General features: G+C 39.4%; 1 protein-coding gene across 1 annotated transcript; it reads right to left on the reverse strand.

The window, feature by feature from the left end:
- Window positions 1–1928: 1928 nt before the first annotated feature.
- Window positions 1929–20263, reverse strand: inppl1b (inositol polyphosphate phosphatase-like 1b). Its single transcript, XM_058798548.1, has 27 exons — window positions 19017–20263; window positions 16498–16561; window positions 14929–15067; window positions 14041–14179; window positions 13797–13937; window positions 13598–13685; window positions 12389–12478; window positions 12161–12283; window positions 11967–12081; window positions 11773–11873; window positions 11600–11702; window positions 11299–11495; window positions 11018–11135; window positions 10738–10834; window positions 8811–8949; window positions 8513–8612; window positions 8305–8393; window positions 8033–8114; window positions 6151–6237; window positions 5255–5362; window positions 5054–5142; window positions 4866–4953; window positions 3854–4009; window positions 3504–3585; window positions 2550–3357; window positions 2316–2431; window positions 1929–2168 (listed from the first exon to the last, which is right to left on the reverse strand). Exons 1-27 carry the CDS (start codon window positions 19151–19153, stop codon window positions 2075–2077), a joined length of 3690 nt encoding a protein of 1229 aa, XP_058654531.1. The 5' UTR covers window positions 19154–20263; the 3' UTR covers window positions 1929–2074.
- Window positions 20264–21764: the final 1501 nt, after the last annotated feature.

Consider the following 21764-nt stretch of genomic DNA (forward strand, 5'->3'; position numbering starts at 1 on the left):
AGACGATGTAAAAATGAAAGACTGAGAGTTTGGAAAGCTAAACGAACAGGACAAAAGGTTACTGCAAGAAAGACTTTTATCTGCTGGTGATCAGTTGGAGTGCCATAATAGTGTGCATGATTGCTATGAGTTAAAGTTCACATTGAATATTTGCACAATTGTTTTATGATGTTGGCTGCAGTAATAAATACATAGTTTGAAGTTAAATAATCTGTGATATTGTTTTCAAATTTATTTGACATTGTGTTTGTATTGTATATCACTGACATCTAGGATGTTATATATATATATATAAAAAAACATTAAATTACAATTTATGTCATGAAATAAAAAATGATCAGCTGTGCGAAAGCTGGGGAGATTAGTTTGCATTGTTGATATGGTAAAACCACTTCCTTCGCAGCGGTTAATCTAAGTTATGGGAAATTGCATAAATTGTACAGGAATGTGAGTGGGACAATGACTCAGTAATGTGATGTAAACTGTAGGTCAGCAGGAATACAGCCCAGTTTCACTCTTCATCTCTGGCCTACATAATAATCTAATAACTGACATGTGAAGCCAGGCAGGCCAGTGCAGAATATACGCCTACTACGCCCACTTTCCTTTGTGTCATGGAAAAGCAGATAGATATAAAGAGTCAAGAAGAGCCACAAACTACTGGAGTGATAAAAAGGGACGTTTTATGTAAGAGTAGAAAGGAAGTTTATTTGTGATAAGCTATCATTAAAATAATGTAATAGGCAGACTCACTGAGATGCTTTCTTCAGCCGAAAACGCACAAGGATGTGAACTCGCACTGAACTTTCTACAATTCATATTTTTCTGTCTGTACGTCTGTCTAGATCTATCCATCTGTCTATTTCTCTATCAGATTACTGCACTTGTGCAAGACATGTCTCTGGACATCATTAGGACATGTTGATGTCATTACAAACACTCCAGACTCATTGTTTTTGATATGTCTAAGAGTCAGCTCTATCCTAAGTTCAAACACAGTTCTCAAAGATCCTGTTTCTATACAAACAATCTTCTGTACCATATTGGTTCAAGTTTAAAGATGATCAAATATTGACACTGAATAGTATAGATTTAAAATAAAATAAAAAAATCACCCTTTGATCGATTATTTTCTGTGACTATAAAACCACCATAATCTAAAGTAAATTTTACATAATTTATCAAATTACAGATATACAATTGCAAGAATAAAGGCTTTAGGACTGTGGAGGTGGGAGAATTCAGTTAACGTCAAGATAACATCATAAATTAAGCATAGCTAGTTGGTTTTATAGCTTTATATGAATAAAAACAAATAGACTGACATTTTACAATGTGTATTAAATCCCTGTGGAACATCATTTTACACCTATAATGTACAGGAAAAATGTGAACAGTGCTTATTCTGTTACCTCTTTTTGCAGGTTATATTTACAGTTGGCCCAGCGCTGTAAGACCACACTGGAAATCATTGTTTGTTCAATTAAGCATTAAAAATCCATGAGCTTATCTCTTAAGTAAAGGGGAGAACAGCATCACTGCAATTAAATCCCTGGGGTAAATAATAAAATATGTATTCCTCTTAAAAGGACCAGCTGACTCCTTTAGCAAACAATTGGTTTATGCACTTTTAAAAGGGTAATTTATAATAATGGGTCTCCTAGGAATAAATACAGTAACTAGGCTAAAAACAGGGATATAGGCAAGCTGTGACAAGGTACTGAACCAGAACATTTCACAGCTAATGCTCAGATAAGACAAGGTTGACTTGTTGTGCTATTATATACACAGTAACTAAGTATGAGTATCAAGATGCTCAATGCTAGTCTGTGTTTCAGTGATAAATATGATTTGTTTGGATTGTTAGAAGAAAGTGTTGGACTGTAGTTTATTCCACATTGTATGTTTAGGACCACAGGGACAGAATGAACACATTGTGACATGAACTTTATTATGAATGGAATTTAAACTTGAAAAATTACAAAGAAGAGTAAAAAAAAATATTTACTAATAATACAAATACTGAACTTGTCATTTATGGTCTCCTGATATGACACCTGATAGTCTTTTCAGTTCAGTCCCAGATCTTGGGAAGGTTCTCCAAGATTCTTCGTCGATGAGACGGGTTAGACACACCCGCTGCACACAGTTCCTCCTCTGTAATACCACTGCATGAGAAGAGTACACACATTGACGCATATATGTTCACGAAGCACCATTGCTGCTTAGAATCATAACTGAAGCAAATGGCTCTGAGAACAGAAGCAAATGAAGAAGTCTATGTCATATTTTTGGCTACATCACATCAACCTTACCTGAAGTAATCAAGATCATCCCAGCCATTACGGCTGAGGTCCAGCGTGTAGCACTGCAAACCCAGAGTGCTGAGCAGCTCCCGCACTGTTTCTGGAGCTCCATGTAAGACTGACACCTGCGGACACACGTTGCTTTTGTATTCAACAAAGCTAAACCCCAAAGCTAATCCTAAAATCCATATTTACACCGTGCACTAAACAACATAATCCATGTCAGAAAATCACTCAACTTACCTCTTTCTCCCAGCTGTAGTTTCTCTCACTCGCTAAACCATAGTTATATCCATGATGCCTTTGCTGAGACGACATTTGATTAAACTGGTACTTTCTGTCTACTGGCTGAAAATCCACCTCACTTAGTGATTTAGCCATTTGGAGGGCTGTAAGCGAGTTGTCTCCTGAAGCTGTAGTTGGCTGCTCTGTTATCCAGGGAACTGAGAATTCATGAACGGGAACCCTTGTGGATATATATGGGTACAGCTTTGGTCCATTTCTCATTGACGGAGGCCGATCTTGATGTAGCCTTTGATAGTCCTTTCTGACTTTTTCTTTGAGTGGCGCCTGTATATCCCGGGAAAAAACAGAACTGTTCATGTAGGAGTTTGTGACTTTTTTGGCTGATGATACTGAATCCTGTGTTGTATTGTTCTTATGGGACTGTAACAGTAAAGATGTATTCGAGGAGGTGGTGTGTCTTTGGTTTGGGGATGTATTAGGAACATCTGGACCTGGGAAAAGTTGATAAGAGGAGGCAGTTGACGTCAGTTCGCTTTGAGTCTCACAAGATGATTTATAGTGTGCTAAAGATCCAGGAATCTCAATCTCTGTGAAGTCGGACCTCCGAGCAGACTTTTTGCCATGGCTGTGACCTCCAGTCACTCTAGGGAGCTGTATCACAGCATCTTTGGCATATACCACTTGGGATTCTTTTCCGGATGAGGGAATCTCTTCGACTCTTCGCAACACAGGCACCCCCTCAAAAATGAAGTATGCAGGATTGGTGTAGCTGTTAGGCGCTGCCATATATGAGGATGATGGTGCTCTACAGTGGGAACATGAAGTGTAATCAGGGTGATGTCCAATGGAAAAAGGTAGCAGAACACGATCATCTGAACCAGTATGTGAATAAAAATACTTTACCATAGATAAAGTAAACACTATTTATTAACCTGTCTATTTTTTACTCACTGGTTTGAGAATGCACTGGAAGACTGGCGAGACAAATGATCCTTCATTATTTCCTTCTCATCCTTCTCCATGCAGAGCCACTCTGCAATGTGCAGAAGATATGTCTCATGTCTAAATGTTTAAATATTGTAGTCATCTGTGATAAAGCCACTGGGTGTTCAGTGAGCAGTACGTTAAGGGTCATATTTCAGTGAAGGTCTCAGAATGCATCTGGACAAGATCAGGCAGCACAGCAGCAAAAGAGGAAGCCATGGTAGATAGAAAAGTGAAAATAGTAACCAAAGCAGAGGCGGAACTAAAACAGGGTATATTTGAGGAAATGATAGAATGAGATCACGTGGATAACCCACCATAGACCCTTTCCCGGATCCTTCGGCGGTCTGGCGGTACATAAACCCTGATTCGCCCTCGAACAGAACCCATCTCTTCTCCTCTGTGAGTCAAGCATGTCTCAAATAGATCCGACGATTTCCCTGTTACTGAGCGAAGAGCCACACTGCACTCGCCTGAAATGGCAGAAGTTCCGTTACATATACAATTAATGGGCCTGTATACACCTGGTAACTTCCATGCGTTTTCTCTGAAAAGTCCAGGTGTAAAACCCGCCAAAACGCTTTCAGGATGAATTTGAATCCGATCGCTCAAACCACTTCAGGAGGTGGTCTGGGACACATTCCAGACAAAACTGGACAAGTGTAAATGCATCTGGTTGTTGAAACCACATATGTAAATTTTACTCTTCCCAAAATGTTAAAATATTAAACGTGTGAGATCGTGTTATAGGCTATATAACATGCCAGATATGACAGCACATCGCTGCAGAGGAGTAGCCGAGTATCTCTTCAGCAAGTTGACGTGCAAACTGCCACAAATGAAACTGAAAGTAAGTCGCAGATGCTCAACACACAATCATATTCATTAAAAGTAGTAAGACTGACTTATCTTTTCAGTGTTGATGCCACTCTTGATGCAGTCTTTGATTCTGAAATTAGCTGATGATCAATAAAATGCAGCGCATAACTGTTGCTTTCGTTGACATGAACTCAGTTAAATTTGCATATGGCATGGGAATTAAAGATCGGTTATATCTGTTTTGCGGAGACATATTTATGTGGCCAAGTGTAATTGGAGGCGTTTTAACAAATCAGATAGATATCCGATCAGAGAAAATGCATGAAGTGACCAGGTGTAAACATGCCCAATATGACCACAATTTTTCAACAGTGCCCTTAGTTCACTAGAACTTCAGAGGATGTGCATATTCCTGGTTACGTAATGTAATGTAATGTAATTGTTTCTAAAAACGAAACCACTGTTTCAGAGAACTTCATTCAAACAGACATGATAGGCTTGATCATGTACCGTATGACTCAAAGCCATCACATGACTTGACAGACAACAGCAAGTGCTGATCGCGGAGATGCTCTAAATCTGAGAACACTGGGTGAAGCTGAAAAAAGAAGGACAAGAGAGAAATTTCATTTGTGTACCAACCAAAAGTGTCAAATCCTTATTAAACCAAATGATTACACTGAGCCAATGGTATCAACCTTGGGGAACTGTTTTGAAGACCAGCCAAGTTTGAGAAACCCTGGTACCTCACAGCACTGCGAGTCATTCTCAGCAGAACGACGAGGCTCTACACAGAAGGAGAAGAAAGAAGAACTGTCACATTTATCATATGACCTCCTGACATTTCAGAAGGAAACAGATTGGCATTGAAGAAACATTGATTACTGCACAAAAGATACCTTCTAGACAGCGTGAGTGGAACTCAATGAAAAACTTGGCCTTGCTAGCAGTTTTCACTATGGCCTCAATCGCCTCCAGCTCAATGCTGACTCTCTCTGAACCCAATTCTGCATTCGCAGAGATGAACAAAGAGGACTGTCAGATGGACACTAAGAGAAGCACTAAACAAATACTCAATTTAAAAAAATACTTGTTGAATTTTGACAGCTAATTGTATTTGTGTGGTTAGTTCACCCAAAAAGAAAAATTCTCTCACCCTCACGTCATTCAAAACCCAAAGACTTTTGTTCATCTTTGAAATACAAGTGAAGAAATTTTCAATGAACTGTTCTGAAAAGTTCATCAAAATATTGCAAAAGAAATCCATATAAATCAAAACATTTCATCAAAGGCTTCTGAAGAGGTACAATTGCATTGAAAATTAAATGTATGATTTTATTCACAAAAACATTTATCAAATTACATATATAAAGCACATCAAACAAAGTAAATGGAAGTTCAAATGTGCTTGGTTGACGTGAGAACCAATGATATCAAGTTTGAACTTATGCAACAACCAATGTGGTTTGTTCTGAGCTTTCAGATTTGATTTGAAATATATTTTCATTTGAGTTTCTAAGATGAATGTTGAGTTTGGAACAACAGTGTGAGTAAATGATGACAGAATTTAAATATTTGGTGAACTAACCCTTTAAAATGATCTAAAAGTTGAAATCATTTTAGGCTTCATCATGCTGGTGCTGTTAAAATGAACCAGCCTCGGAAAAAAATGTGTTCAGTGGCAAAGGGAAATGGTGGTTCCTTAATGAAATGCATGTTCAGCAACCCCTAATATAACTCCCTGAGTTATGCAATAACCCAAAGGTCAAAAACTCCAGTGTCAAAGACTCCATACCTGTTCTGGGAGACTGTGATATCACACCCACTTCAAAAGTTGCAAAAACAGGAGAGTGATCACTGGTGAAGATGTCATCTGTGCATCCTGATAGGATCATTAAAAATATTTGTTTAATATGTGCCTATTTGTGGTGCATACTTAGAAAATCAATTAATAAAGCTGTAATTGCGGCAGTGTTTTTTATTTAATGAGTCTAAAAACATACAAACCATCACCTGAACATTAGTAACATCCCATTAATAAATAACTTAATTAATTAAACATCACATTCCCATTCCATTGAATAATGCCATTTAAAGTTACTAAAATACTAATGCGATGTAGTTATGAAATACTAAGCATCTGGTCAGGGCTGGCTGTGATCATATACACTAGCAAAATATTTGTTGGAGGCCTTTGCTGAGGAGGCTAAATTTACATGTTTGAAGAGCAGACAGATGGACAGGATATGACTCTGATTGTCGACCACAGACCTACAATCGTACCCAAAGTAAACCTTTGTAGTGCAGGGTAGCTACACACATCTCATTCCAAAATGCTATAAAAATAGCAGTCCGATGTTTTAGTTACTTCCCTCGAGCTAAATTGCAAACCAACAAAGGAGTTTGTCTAGCCATGGCTGTTACATACAGTGGGGAAAAAAATTATTCGATCCCATGCTGATTTTGTACATTTGCCCACTAACAAAGAAATGATCAGTCTATAATTTTAATGGTAGGTTTATTTGAACAGTGAGAGACAGAATAACAACAAAAAAATCCAGAAAAACACATTTCAAAAAAGTTGAGTGAAATAAGTATTTGATCCCAATCAATCAGCCAGATTTCTGGCTCCCAGGTGTCTTTTATACAGGTAAAGAGCTGAGATTAGGAGCACTCTCTTAAAGCGAGTCTCAGCTTGTTACCTGTATAAAACACACTTGTCCACAGAAGCAATCAATCAATCAGATTCCAAACTCTCCACCATGGCCAAGACCAAAGAGCTGTCCAAGGATGTCAGGGGCGATTATTCGCAAATGGAAGAAAATGGAAGAACACAAAATAACTGTCAATCTCCCTCGGACTGGGGCTCCATGCAAGATCTCACCTCGTGGAGTTTCAATGATCACGAGAACGGTGAGGACCGTTCAAACATGGAGGTGGAAACATTATGCTTTGTTGGTGTTTTTCTGCTAAGGGGACAGGACAACTGCACCGCATCAAAGGGACAATGGACGGGGTCATGTACCGTCAGGGCCAGGGCACTGAAGCCAGCCAGGGTATTGAAAACAGGGTATTCCAGCATGACGATGACCCAAAACACACGGTCAAGGCAACAAAGGAGTGGCTCAATAAGAAGCACATTAAGGTCCTGGAGTGGCCTAGCCAGTCTTCAAACCTTAATCCCATAGAAAATCTGTAGAGGGAGCTGAAAGTTCGAGTTGCCAAACGTCAGCCTTGAAACCTTAATAACTTGGGAGAGGATCTGCAAAGAAGAGTGGAACAAAATCCCTCCTGACATGTGTGCAAACCTGGCGGCCAACTACAAGAAACGTCTGACCTCTGTGATTGCCAACAAGGGTTTTGCCACCAAGTACTAAGTCATGTTTCGTGAAGGGGTCAAATACTTATTTCACTCATTAAAATGCAAATCAATTCATAACTTTTTTTGAAATGCATTTTTCTGCATTTTTGTTGTTATTCTGTCTCTCACTGTTCAAATAAACCTACCATTAAAATTATAGACTGATAATTTCTTTATTCAGTGGGCAAACGTACAAAATCAGCAGGGGATCAAATAATTTTTTCCCCACTGTAGACTACATTTCACATTACTTTTTTCTTTTAGAAAGCTTCTACGCTAACGAGAATAAGAATTGAAAGAAATAGGAATAACATACCATATGAGGTACAGATTATGTGAGACTCAGGGTAGGACTTCCACAGAACTCTATCACACCACGAGGGCCCGTTGACTTGCACCTAAGGAAAGTTTGAATAGTTTTAATAAAACAAAATAATATAAAACAAGAAGGATGAGACGAGTAATTGTAATATTCTATGCTGTCACACCTAATGACTTCAATCATATCACTCATTTTGATTCACAGGTCACTATACATGTAAACAGGAAACAGGATGTTAGGATGTCATTAGAAATAAAAAGTTTTACCCCACTGGACTTGTATTTCTGCCATAGATAACAGTCTCTAGAACCACGTTCATATCTATAGGTGGGTGGAAACAAGATCTTCTCCTCCTCTTAACAGAGAAAGCAAGAACAAAATCAAGAACGAAATATTAAAGTGTCTGTAATCACATCTATTGATTTCATGTGTCTGTGGTGTCCGTGGTAGGAGAAGAGCAGACGCAGTTCTTACTAAAGTTAAAAAAGGCCTTTCTTCTGTGCCGCTCTCTAGTCAATTGGTCTGCACACATCAGCTCCTCAAATTCTCGCTTTGAAACATGCTTCAATATGTCCTGCAAAAGAGAGACCTCAGTCAGGGACAGATGACCTTCAAAATACCACAAGGATTTACAGAACAACTCAGTTCAATTCAATGCGCTTAATGGGGTCTCCTTGGAGAAATGTTTGAATGGCTATGGATCAGAGTTAAATAAAAAGCAGTGAGCGGGAATAAGTAAAGAGAGAAATAAAGCAGATTAAAGCTATATGACCAGTGCATCCAGGTCCAGGCGGTAGTTGAGGTCTCCACACCAAAAGAGATGATTGAAGCGAAGGCTAATGTCAAAAGTGCCGAGCTGCTTTTCTCCGAGAGACAAGAGTCTGAGGATGTCTTGGAAATTGTGGTTCCTCCTAAGACAAGGAGGAGGAACAATGCAAAACAGACACTCACCATTACACAACATTGCATTACACATACACAACCATTCTAAAGTTTGGGGTGTATACGATGTTTTTGAAAGCTGCAATTATTTGCTCATAAATAGTTTTTCTATTTTAGTATATTTTAAAATGTAATTTATTCCTGTGATGGCAAAGCTGAATTTTCAGCAGCCATTATTCAAGTCTTCAGTGTCACATGATCCTTCAGAAATCATTCTAATATGCTGATTTGATTGTCAAGAAAACATTATTATTATCATTGCTGAAAACAATTGTGCTGCTTAATATTTTTGTGAAAACATTATTTTTTCAGAACTCTTTGATGAATTGAAAATGCAAAAGAACAGCATTTATTTGAAACAGAAATCTTTTATATCAGTGCAAGGCAAGTCATTACTGTCAATTTAATGTGTATTTGCTGAATAAAATTATTCATAAAAATAAACTGACCCCAAACTTTTAAACGATAGTGTACGACACATAGTTACACAATGTCATCTAGATGTTTCACATTAAATATTACATATAATTTGGAAGTGAAACATAGATCAGCACTTGTCTTCACGCCCACTTTAACATTTGGACCAAATACAGGAAATACGTCATGCAAGTAGTAGTCAAGTGTCAAGTGCAAAGACCACAAGTGTGTGCATTTGGACAAGCTCATCCTACGTGTTAATTTGACATAATTTCCAATGAAAGGTCGGGTCAGAGCTGCTGAGCGCGGTAAAGCTGACAGCTTATGGCAGCCACAGTCTAATAGATTACCCCTTTAGATTCGATAGGAAACTGTTGCTAAAGTAAAACAGTAGTGATCATAATCATTGCACCGGTGTTATCTCTTCTACTTGTCAGTGCTGTTTCTAATACCGGGTTTGTCAAACAGTTTCTCCTCCTAGCCTCATCCATTATCACTATAAAATATAGCAATCTGTGCACAATTCAAACAGGTCCGATACATTTTGTGGTCTGTGCTGATTCGTGCATATATGATCCACTCTGCGCTATCGTGTCTCTAGAAAGGAGCACACTGTGTGCGTGCTGCAGCGGTTTCCGTAACACAACACGGAACCAGACTTCATTTGCTCAAATGGAAAGCATATAGAAATTACTAACTTCTGTGAACAAGTGACCGTTTTCAGCATGTATTTATAGTTTTGGGGGCGGGACGCTTCAGATTCTAAAGAGCCTTTGATTGGACAGAAAATCTGATGAGAAGCTGCAGGGTGATGTCATTAAAATCGTTCATCCATATTGGCAGAAGTGAGAGACTGTAAGATTTGTAGAAGTTTGTCATTGTTTTGGAGCACTAGCTTATAGATAACATACTAAAAGCCAAAAACATTTCATGGGGACTTTAAGCAGGTATCTAATGCTGTGGTTTTCGAACTGTGGTCTGTTATTAGCTGTTTAAAAACCAGACCTAAATAAATAATTCATAGACATTGAAATAATCAACTGATTCATCAACTCAGCAATAAATTAACTGATTATGTTAACATCCGTTTGTCATCTTTTTATATTTTCATATTTTGTCATGCGTTTATGTTCTCTTTTGTCATGCGTTGGTTAAATTCTGAACAGATTTTTAAAGCACTATACTTTTTAAATGGTTACAGAGAAAAACTGGTCATCACACAACTGAAACATATGTGTAATGTATTTCAGCCTTAAGGATAATTTGTGCCGACTTCTTCTTTGTAAAGTATATTTAGGCTGATATGTGGTCTTCAGTATTTTAAATATATGTGTGAATACCTGAGTGCTTTATCACTACCAGAAGTCAGATGGCAGTTCACAAAGCCCATTGAGGTGCCATTAAAGAGAAGAGAAACTCCTACTGCGCCCTTATTTCCTGTAACCACCAAAAAAAAAGAAAAGAATGAATTTAACATTAAAAAATATCAATATGATTTATTTATCACTTGATTTGTTTTGCTTGGCTAAAAGACAAGGATATAAAGGATGCGAGAAAACGGTGGAAAAGGAGAGTTAGTGAGTGTGTTTATTTGTTTGTCTGAGTAAGAGAGATTTGTACCGAGTGTGTTCCCCAAGCCAGTTTTTACACTAGCCGTGTTTACTTGACTGATGCGTCCTTCATGCTCTGGTTTCACAAACACAGCCAGTCTGATATTCCAAAGGGACTGTACTGCCACCTACAGGAGAAACACAAAAACACACTCACAATCTGCTCTCACCAATTTAACACATTTTAATGCAAGACAATCAAATGATTCATATAGATATGTGATCACATACGAAGAAGAAACATGGAGTGTTCTGGACTACTATGACGATTTTGATTTCATAAAGTCAGACCTGTTTGAAGTCGATGTTGGTTGCACTTCGAAGCGTGGCTCTGATGTGTTCAGCCCATTCTCTCTCACCCTGCGGGTTGTCCTGAGTGCCCACTGCATAGATATCATGTGGCAGGGAGGCGATGGACTCATCTGGGGTGAGACCCAGACCACAGCAAGTAACCCAGGTCCGAAGTGAACCAGGTGGTGGAGTGCCCCCTGCAGGCAAAATACAGAAACAACAGTGAAATGTTTTCCTGCAATATTATGCTTGAGGCCATAATATCTTTTATTGTTAATGATGATATACTGAATATCCATACCCATGTTCCAGGTGCCCACAAACACAGAGATGACATCCAGCTCAGACTGCTGGGAGTGAGTAGCCTTCATAAGCTGCAGCAGCCGACAAAAAGCTTCTCGTTTCTGTGGGAGAAGCATCAGTGTATCAGATTTAGACTATTTAAGGTAAGCCAATTCAAGTCTTTCTCCTCACCTTCATGCTTTCAAACACAAGTTCTCTCGGCGGATTGTGATGACTGTCTATGACCATTTTTAGCTTGGCAGGGCCTCTCTGAATCTTCACCAACTGCACAACTAAAACATAAAAGCAATAGATGCCATTTACTAGCCTTGTATGATAATAATGGAGACTAAAGTGTCTCAGGTTTTAATGCAAGATAAACTCACTTCTGTCGTGTGCGACAGTCTCCACGCTGAACGAGCCAGTTTTCTTGTCAAACAGCAGCACTCCTGCATTTATGTCTACCGACACTGTTTGCCTGCCGTACCTGACCACCTTGACCTGGGTAACACATGCACATAAATAAATGCAAACACTTGCATATTACCAGTGAGCAAAGCAACCAACAATAATGTGCTACCTGAAAGCTGTGGACAGTATTAGGTCTGGCTTGTTTTTTGGGGGCTGTGACAGACTCAGGAGGAGTGGATGGTTGCAAAGATAAGTTGTGATTGGTTACAGCTTCTTGCAAAGCTTTGAGAACCTGAAAAATACATAATATTGTTATCATAAAATTGTTATAAAGACAGAAATACAAAAGGATGACGTGCACGTGGTTGCATGCTGTTTTTGTAATACGTGTCTCTACCCTTTTCTCCAGAGATGACAACAGGTTACAGAGGGTAGTGAGCTTGTGAAGTAGATTATCCATGTTTTCTTCAGGGCTCTTCCCTGTATTCTAACAAAAAGAGAGTTTATGAGACAACAGGAATATATGAGGTAAAGTAGAAGAAGCAGAGCATTATATAGCCACGAAACTTGCTTCTACAGGTCGCTGTTGTCTTTGCACTGCATGCTCATGCAGAAGTCGCCTACACAATGCTAGGGTGCTGTGGGTCATGCATAGTGTTGCTATGCTGCTGCTAAGACAATCTGGCGTGTTGCAAAGGTATTCTGGGTGGTTGCTATGTGATTGTTTCTTGGCACAAGTTAAAAGAGTTTGCCTCCAAGGCTCTATGATATTCTGGCCCCTAATTATGGGGTCTCAAGCATGGGTTCTCAACCTGGGGACATAAGCCCACTAGGGGGCCTCAGAAAACTTCCAAGCGTGTGGCAGGATGACATAATAAAAAAAAAGAAGTATATATTATTGCAATAATAATAGTAATAATACAATTAATATTAACATTGTATTGAAATGCTAAAAAACATACAATCAAGATGTACAGTAAACTATTTTTCCTCAAAACACAAAATTAATTGTGGTTAATTATTATATAAACACTCCAGGTTTCTGTTAATAAAAGAAGTTGGAAAACAAGCAGATTTGTCATATTTACAGCAGAAATACCAGAGGAATTAACTTGCCTTATATTGTGGGGCTTTTGAATATTGAATATCAAAATGGTTGAGAACCACTGGTCTAAGGGGTTTTTTTTCTACCCTTTAAATCATCAGCGATAATAAGTCAGATCACTTCGAAAAGCAACAGTAAACCTATTCCAAATGATGATTTGAGCTATTATACACAAATTATACATTAATAAACTTAGGGTTTAGGCTTAGGGCTTTGTTCAGTTTCCTAATAAGAAGTATGAGCTATAGTAATAGTGATGCTTTCCTGTGCAAAGACTAATAAAGATCCCATTCCTGTTTGAACGTGTAATAAATCTTTGAATCTGTGGTCCCCTATATCAGCCACACAGAGTGCAATGCTTCACCATTCGCTTCAGGAAAATGTTGTATGTAAAGCCAATTTATTAAATTATATTAAATTTTACTAAAGAAAAATATGACTGATTGATAAGAGCAGCCTGCATTAGCCTGTGTGTAAAAATAACATTTAGGGGGGTTGTACCTGCATTGTGGAGAAGGTGAGGTGCCCACTAGGATGATCAAACACTTTCGCTAAGGTTTCCAAACTGGACAGTGTCTGGTCAATCTCACTATTGTAAACAAATCATGAATAAATCATGGAACAGTCATTATTCGGATATTCTTATTTCAAATTATTGCAGCAAGGTGTGAAGGGACATGTGATGTTAGAGAAACAGCACCTATGCAGACTGTGGCATGCTTGGCTGAGGATGCACTGAAAGTGTTGCAGTCCTGATGCGCCTCCTTTCACATTCTCCAGGTCCTTACACACATTACCATGCAGATACTCATCCAGTAACAGAACGATCTCACAGCCTGCACTGCAGATTTAAACATTGGTACATTGACATTTTTATATAGAGGCACAGACATGTGATCCAAAAGTTTGATATTGATCCATAGGTCATGTGTGAATGAATGTACCTATTTGGGCTGAGCTCCTGAAGCCTCTGCAGCAGTAAATGAGGGGCTCCTGAACCGGAAGGTGGAGGCTGGCCTGTAGGGGACATTGCACGTGGTGGAGGGGTGGCAAATGTTGAACCTGGCTTCTCATCGTCACCATCTGCACCAAGAAGACACCTGCATTTGAGCTTAAACATTTGAATGTTGCACCTGTCTTAGCAGCCTCACACAAAATATCAGGTCGCGATTAAAACAGTCGCTAACAAAAATAAAAATGAGCAACAATAAGTTTAAATCTGTTTGGGAAAACTTTGTGTCCGTCCATACGCGGTTTCAGATATCATAAGCGCGCCACATCGTTTTCTGTTACAAATCCATGATGTCCGATTCACAAACAAATGATTCTTTGAACCGGTTCTTTTAAAAGAGTCAGTCAAAACGATTCATTAATCAGCCTCCATAGCGGTTTGAATCAGACTCACTCAGTCAGTGAATCGTTCGGAGAAGTTTCTGTTTTCACAATTGACTCCTTCACTGTTAGTTTTAATGTCTGTTATAGGCCTATGTATAATAAAGATAAATATTTATAAAAAAAATATTATTGTAATAAATTAATCATTGTTTTTCTGAAACCATTCAAATAGTGATATTGCACAAATACAACCAGGATCACACAAACTGTAGTAAATTTATACTAAAACAACGAAAACACTATAGTTTTGTATAAACTACTTCGAATCATTGTAATCTATATAGCTACCAAAATGTCCCTTCTTCACAGCACACAGCAGTGGAGTGAGTGTTGGTTAAATGCTATAAACTCAAAGCTGCAAACACTGAATTAAAGCACTACTAACAACGTTTTTGAGAGATTTTTTGTCAGTTTAGGCTTTTATCATCCCATCTTACCTGAGCTCTCATCGTTGGGCTCTGATTCACGCATAACAGGGTAAAGCAAAGGGGCCACCAGACCTTTGTGTGGGTGTTGATAACCCACAACTAAATCACTAAGAGTACGGAAACAATTCACCTGCACTCCCTGTGTGGCCTGAAACAAAAAACACATGACTCAACAACACATACAGGCAAACAGATTCAGAGATCAGGACAAAATAAGTATTTAAAATATGCTTTACAAAATGACATCCTGTTTAAGGGAAGGTGGAAAGGGAACATCAGTGTTTAGAAGATTAACAGGAAAAATCATACTATCAAAAGTGTGAAAGATTTCATTACAAAATGTGTATGCCGACAGGTCTTGAACTTTTTCGTTTTTAAACTTTTGATCACAGCTTAATAATTTAACATTTTTTTATTTATATTTTAAAATCGGCTATCCTTTTTATTAAATAAGAAATATTTGGAATTCTGACAGACCTACACGGCAAAAAATAATTTGAGACACTGTATCCTGCATCCTAAAATATCCTAAAATAGGAAGGCAGAAAATGCAGAACTGCTAGGTTTGCCACAACACGAAGTTGGTCTAGGTAGGGTAACTCCCAAAACATTTAAGTTTTTCCGCTTTATGGACCAAAGATACAATTACATTATGATGCCCTCATTCTTGCGTCTGCCAAACTCTACATACCGCGAACAGCCACTAGCCATACCCACTGTGCAAACAAGTGCACACACACCCACTCTCTCTCTCTCTCTCTCTACTTAAACCATCAGGCATCATGACAAATAAAATAACCCGCTCTTTGAATGCCTTTTTTTAGAAGCTTGTATTTTCAAAGCATGCTCGATGAAACCATTTTGGCAAAAACGTTTAATTATTTCCCCTAAAATCTCCAAATAGCAGCATGTTTTCCTTCCAAGAGTGCAGCTCTTGAAAAGTGATTAAAAGAAATCAGACACTGGGAGGGGGAGAATACTCAGAAAATGCTTCTTTTTCACAACACAAAGCAACTGAATATGACTCTTCTTGTGTATGTATATGTTATCCATTCTGTGTTTTAAAAACAAGCATTAACCTTATTGGTAGAGTGTTTCTATATGACACACACTAAGATATTTCATCCATGCATAGATAAGACTTAGCAAAAAGACCAACAATCTAGTTCTGCTGTGTGGCCAGCATCTTTGACACAGAAACAATTATGTCACACATATTTTAATCTCCACACAGACAGACAAACCCATTCCAGTCATTCCCTACTGGATCAGGAGCGTGGGTGCAGGAGGAATCTGTGTGAAACATTTTATTGACAGCGAGTGCCACCGAGGTCAATTTGAAACCACGCAGCTGCATGCTTCAGACAGCAGGCAAGAACTCTGCTTCTTTTTTTTGAAGAAGAAGAAGAAAAAGGAGAAGTGAAAGTAACTAGATGAGTGTCAAGTAATTTCCATGTGAAATTTCAAATTCATTCAAAGGTAAAACCATCATTTAAGGCATCCTGCCTAATTTTCGCCTGCATTTACTTTCTTACTTATGACTGTGCATATGATTAGAAAACTCCTTTGTCTGCTCACCTGCACAGCCAGTAACCCATCTGCATCGGGGAGGATTCGGTATGTATGAACATGTCGCTGGAACCTATGGACAAGAGAGACAGACTGTTTAAGATAATACAGTAAAATAAAGTGGAAGTTCACCCAAAAATGAATATCAAAATGTAGTGAATGTCTTTCTTATGGATGTTCATGCTACTCTTTTCCATGCAATGAAAGTGAATGGTGACCACGACTGTCAAGCAAGATTTTCACTGAAGAGCAACTTAAACTACAGTCTATTTTTAACTCATACGGCTTCATAAGACTGCACATGTTCTGTGTACCATATTTATAGTGCTTTTTCCCCTTCTTAAGATCTCATCAGCTTGTACAGAAGAGATCAGCTCAGACATTCTGCTAAACTTCTCATCTGATGTTTAGTGGAAAATAGATAGAACCCTTTAAATAATCACACAAATGGAACATTATGTGGCTTTATGACACAATGTGTGCACACCTGACATGGTCGCCACAAGGCAACATGTTAAATTCTGAAAGTAGGGTATAAGTTAGTTTATACCATATACAAGGCCACAGTCAAATAAAAGACAGCCTCTTAATGCGGTCACTGAGGCTATCAGTATGTGTCATATCACACAAGATCATATTTCTGTCCCCATAGGAGGTTAGATAAACCAGAATTTGTGCTCATTTGTGCCACACAACCTGGAACACGTATTCAACTGAGCCCAATGAAGACACAATTAAAAAGCTCAGTGTTTCCAGGTAATCTAAAAGAAGAGAACAAAGCACAGAGAGGAAGTGTGACTGTGTGAGTAGATGTTTTGCATGTGAACTGTTTCAGAGAGAAGAGATGAGGTAGAGGGCAAAGGGAAAGAATGAGCCAGAGCCAGACAACGAGCGAAAAGGAGAATGAATGAGAGAGAAAGAAAGGGAGAGCAGTTGGAGCTGGAGGGCTCAGCCTTCAGGAATGTGTCTGGCTGTGGGCCGCAGTGGAGAGAAAGCAGTGCGGTCACTGGAGCCTGTTCCCTCCTACAGGGGCCAGAAACAGGAGGAAAACAGGGAAAACTAAGGCCTGGATAAAGCTGGGGCCTAGAGGGACTGCTGTAGACTGGATCTTGTCTCCTGGAGCTCATGTGCATTGAGATAGACAGTACTAAACTATCTGAAAGGTAGCCCCAGTCACCGTCTTGCCAAAGGTCTGCTGAAACCTGATGGGGAAGGCAGACACATGGCTGTAAAATCCATCTCACAGGCACAGACTGTAGAAAAGGACTACAATAGTTCATTGACTTATTGACAATACCTGGTAGCTATTGTGATTTACTTAAAAATGTCATTGTCACCAGGAAGTGCTGTGAACAGACAGCTGGGTGTGGTGCCAAACTCATTCTAGGTAAATTTATCACATCACAAACAAGTGTGTGTAAAGGCTGGAATACACTATATGACTTTTTAAAATCTGAACAGTTTTTAAAAATCTAGGCACCATACACTTTGGAAAACTGGTCATCACACACCAAACGACTGATGATCACACACTACCAAATGTGACCCTGGACCACAAAGGCAGTCATAAGTAGCACGGGTATATTTGTAGCAATAGCCAATACATTGTACAGGTCAAAATGATTGATTTTTCTTTTATGCCAAAAATCATTATGATATTAAGTAAAGATCATGTAACATGAAGATATTTTGTAATATTTCCTATCGTAAATATATCAAAACTTAATTTTTGATTAGTAATATGCATTGCTAAGAACTTGATTTGCACAACTTTAAAGGTGATTTTCTCAATATTTTTATTTTTTTGCACCCTAAGGTTCCAGATTTTCAAATAGTTTCATAGTTGTATGCCGTCAAATATTGTCCTATTCTAACAAACCATACATCCATGGAAAGGAGAGAGTGTCATAGAGCCAATCAAGTGGATGGGGATTATTGGGAAGCCATGATTGACAAGGGCCAGTGGAGGGAATTTGGCCAGGACACCGGGGTTACACCCCTACTCTTTACGATGAGTACAATGAGTGTCATGGGATTTTCAATGACCACAGAGAGTCAGGACCTCGGTTTAACGTCTCATCCGAAAGACGGTGCTTTTTTACAGTATAGTGTCCCCGTCACTATACTGGGGAGTTAGGACCCACACAGATTGCAGGGTGAGCACCCCCTGCAATCTATCCTATCTATATAATAAATACAAATGTATTCTTATCTCCTTATTTTTGTGGTACAGGGTTACAAATTTCACACTCCTCGTTGCAAGAAGATGCATGACTATATGTGTTGCAAATCTGGCTAAAAATATCAAACATATCTGATATCCTCTGACTGGTTGAAAGCATAGTCTGAACATAAAAAAAATGTGCATATTATACACTATGTTAATTTTGGATGAATTCCTTCAATTCTAACCACCCAAAATCTGCAAACTGGTTCTGCCTTTTGGCAGCTAGCATTGACTCATTACTCATCTGCAATTGTGTGCAGAAGTTGTGTAGTGTATTCCATTCTTGAAGTGTTTTACTCACAGCAGACACAAGGCGTAGGCTCCAGGCACAGATTCGCTGTCCCTCACCAAGAAGCTGCCGTCTCTCCCTGCTCGGGCCAGCAGCTCTTCAGCTCGAACACGGGTGATGTCCCGATGGTACCACGCTGCTGCTGTCATGGTGCTTTTAAAAGAGCGTCCTAGCAGAGTATTCTACAGTCTAATTTCCAAAAACCAGAGAGGTTGACACAAGAGCGCTGAAAGATCTCATATTGATACTGTTGATCTCCAGTGATGCCAAAACCGGAGGTCCACACTGTCATCCCCTCTCTGTCAGAAGCTGAGCATGCAGAATCAGATCCAGAGAGTGTTAAGACATCCAAAAGCTTTGTTGTTTACACTGTCTATTGTGTTTGCTTTCCCATGAGCATTTGCGTTTTAAAGGCAGAATGCGTATTTGGCTTGAGGGCAGTTCCAGGACCTGCCTCCTCCTCTCGTGATCTGTGCCGACTCCACTTGTGAGAGTGGAGCGTCCATACACATGCTGCCCACCCCACTGACAAACACTCCTATTGTCTGGCAGCAAACATCCTCTGTGCAAACATATCCAAGAAGAGGAACCAAGAGTGAAGACAAGCACCAGCTTCAGACTGTGCAGACATGAAAAGGGCAGTGGAGCAGTACCACCACAAATTCAAATACTTTTCCACTCGGTTGGTTTTGCCTTATAAGGGCAAGGCAACACCCCTCTGAGAACTTCAGCTGATGTCTGCAAACTCCACTAAAGGACAGTTAACTCCAGCCAGAGGTTCACCAACAAGCCTTAGGATAAGAACTACACCTGGAGTCCATAAGGAAAGCTGGAAAACCATGAGGGTCGTCTTGAAGACGTAAAATCAGAACGGATGGAGCCCTGGCAAATGGAAGGAAGTGCTTCACAGCTCCAGATGGCAGAGAATGAAGTGAGCAGAAAAAATGAAAACACTAACCTGAATTCCTCTACGTGACCTCACGTCATCAGTGATGCATGAACCGGAGCGCAGCGCTTTAGGAACTTCCAGTCTCTCTCATTCTTTCTTTCTATCCCTCCCAGGGATCTTCAGAAAAACCCATCCTGTCCCATTCACAATCACGCTGTAACTAAATCATGGTCACATGCTTTGAATCGGTCTCTACAGCACTCTCCCGGTCATCCGCTCACAGCTTCAGAAGATCTGGGTTACTGTGCTACGCTTCCAGTTGTTTTTCTCTCACTCCTTTTTGACTTTCTAGCTCTCTCTCTCTTCCTCTAGCCTCTCTCTCCGTCTCCCTCTCTCTGTCCAGGAAGTGAAGAACACAAGCTCCACCATATGGATACGATCATCCCCCTTTCTCTGCGTCTCTTGTTTTGTCCTCCTTCTCCTCCTCCTGCCCTCCTTTTCTTCTCTCTTTCTGTTTCCAGCTGCTTGACTAACAACATCCCTCACTACTCAGCAAAAACTGTCTGCAAACCTCACCACCAAACACAAGTTAAGCACTACACCCCCAAATCTCTGTTTGTTGTGAGTGGGCTATAAAAAGTCATTGTTTTTCCACTATTAAGTAGCTATGAAGGAAGTCAGGCGGTCCCTAGAAATTTCTACCGCACGCTTCATCTGTAGTGTTGTCTGTTTTAATGTTGTGGCAATAGACCACAGCAGGTCACATGAGGGTTCCGGTTTTGGACATGCAGGAGCTTTCAGAGGTGCCAGCATACATATTATCCCCCTGAATTTGTAAACCTGAAAAGTTCATGCACACTTTTCCAGCTCTGCTCTTGCTGTGGCTTTGATACCTGGCTCCAATTTGCATTAAAATTTTGCATTTGGAGTCAACTTGAATTGCTGTACTTTCATAATGTGATGCATTTCGGAGTGAAAAAATATATAATTTTGAACTTAATTTTATCCATCCCAAATTATTTGGATGATGAAAAGTGTTACACACCAGAATGGAGCCTATGAATGTGAATTTTCTAAAACATTGATTTGCTTAGAGTTAAAATTATTGAATAGTCTGTGTCATCTACAGATTGTCAGCCGGAAAAGTCACTTTAGAGGATGAGCGATTTATGGCATTTTGTTATAAAATTATTAAATAATAAATAAAATAAGATAAACTAACAATGGATCCTCTGCAGTGAATGGGTGCCGTCAGAATGAGTGTCCAAATGTCTGACAAAAACACCTGCACATTTATAAGAAACAAATCCATCATTAAACATTTTTAATTTCAAACTCTTGCTTCTGGCTAACATTTCTCAATCCATAATATTGCTTTCTCCAGTGAAAAAAAAGATGTCACATCTGAATCAGGAGACAAAGATGTTTTGAGGACAAGAGGGGGTGGATTTTTTTAACTGGAGGAAGTGTTAATATGGATTATAGACTATTTTGGCCTGAAGCGATGGTTTAAGGTTAAAATGCAGGATTTTACTTCAGAAGATGTTAGCTGATGGACTGGATTTGTGGATTGCTTGTTGTATGTTTTAATCAACTCTATGGACTCTCTTTCTGACGGCACCCATTCACTGCAGAGGATCCAAAGGTGAGCAAGTGATGCAATGCCAAATTTGATCACAGTCATATCACCCTGCAGCCCAAGACCGGTTGCCCATGGAAGCTAAGCAGGGCTGAGCCTGGTCAGTATCTGGATGGGAGACCTCCTCGGAAAACTAGGTTGCTGTTGGTAGAGGTGTTAGTGAGGCCAGCAGGGGGTGCTCACCCTGCAATCTGTGTGGGTCCTAACTCCCCAGTATAGTGACGGGGACACT

Source organism: Onychostoma macrolepis, chromosome 14, assembly GCF_012432095.1.
Source record: "Onychostoma macrolepis isolate SWU-2019 chromosome 14, ASM1243209v1, whole genome shotgun sequence".
Classification (NCBI taxonomy): Eukaryota; Metazoa; Chordata; class Actinopteri; order Cypriniformes; family Cyprinidae; genus Onychostoma; species Onychostoma macrolepis.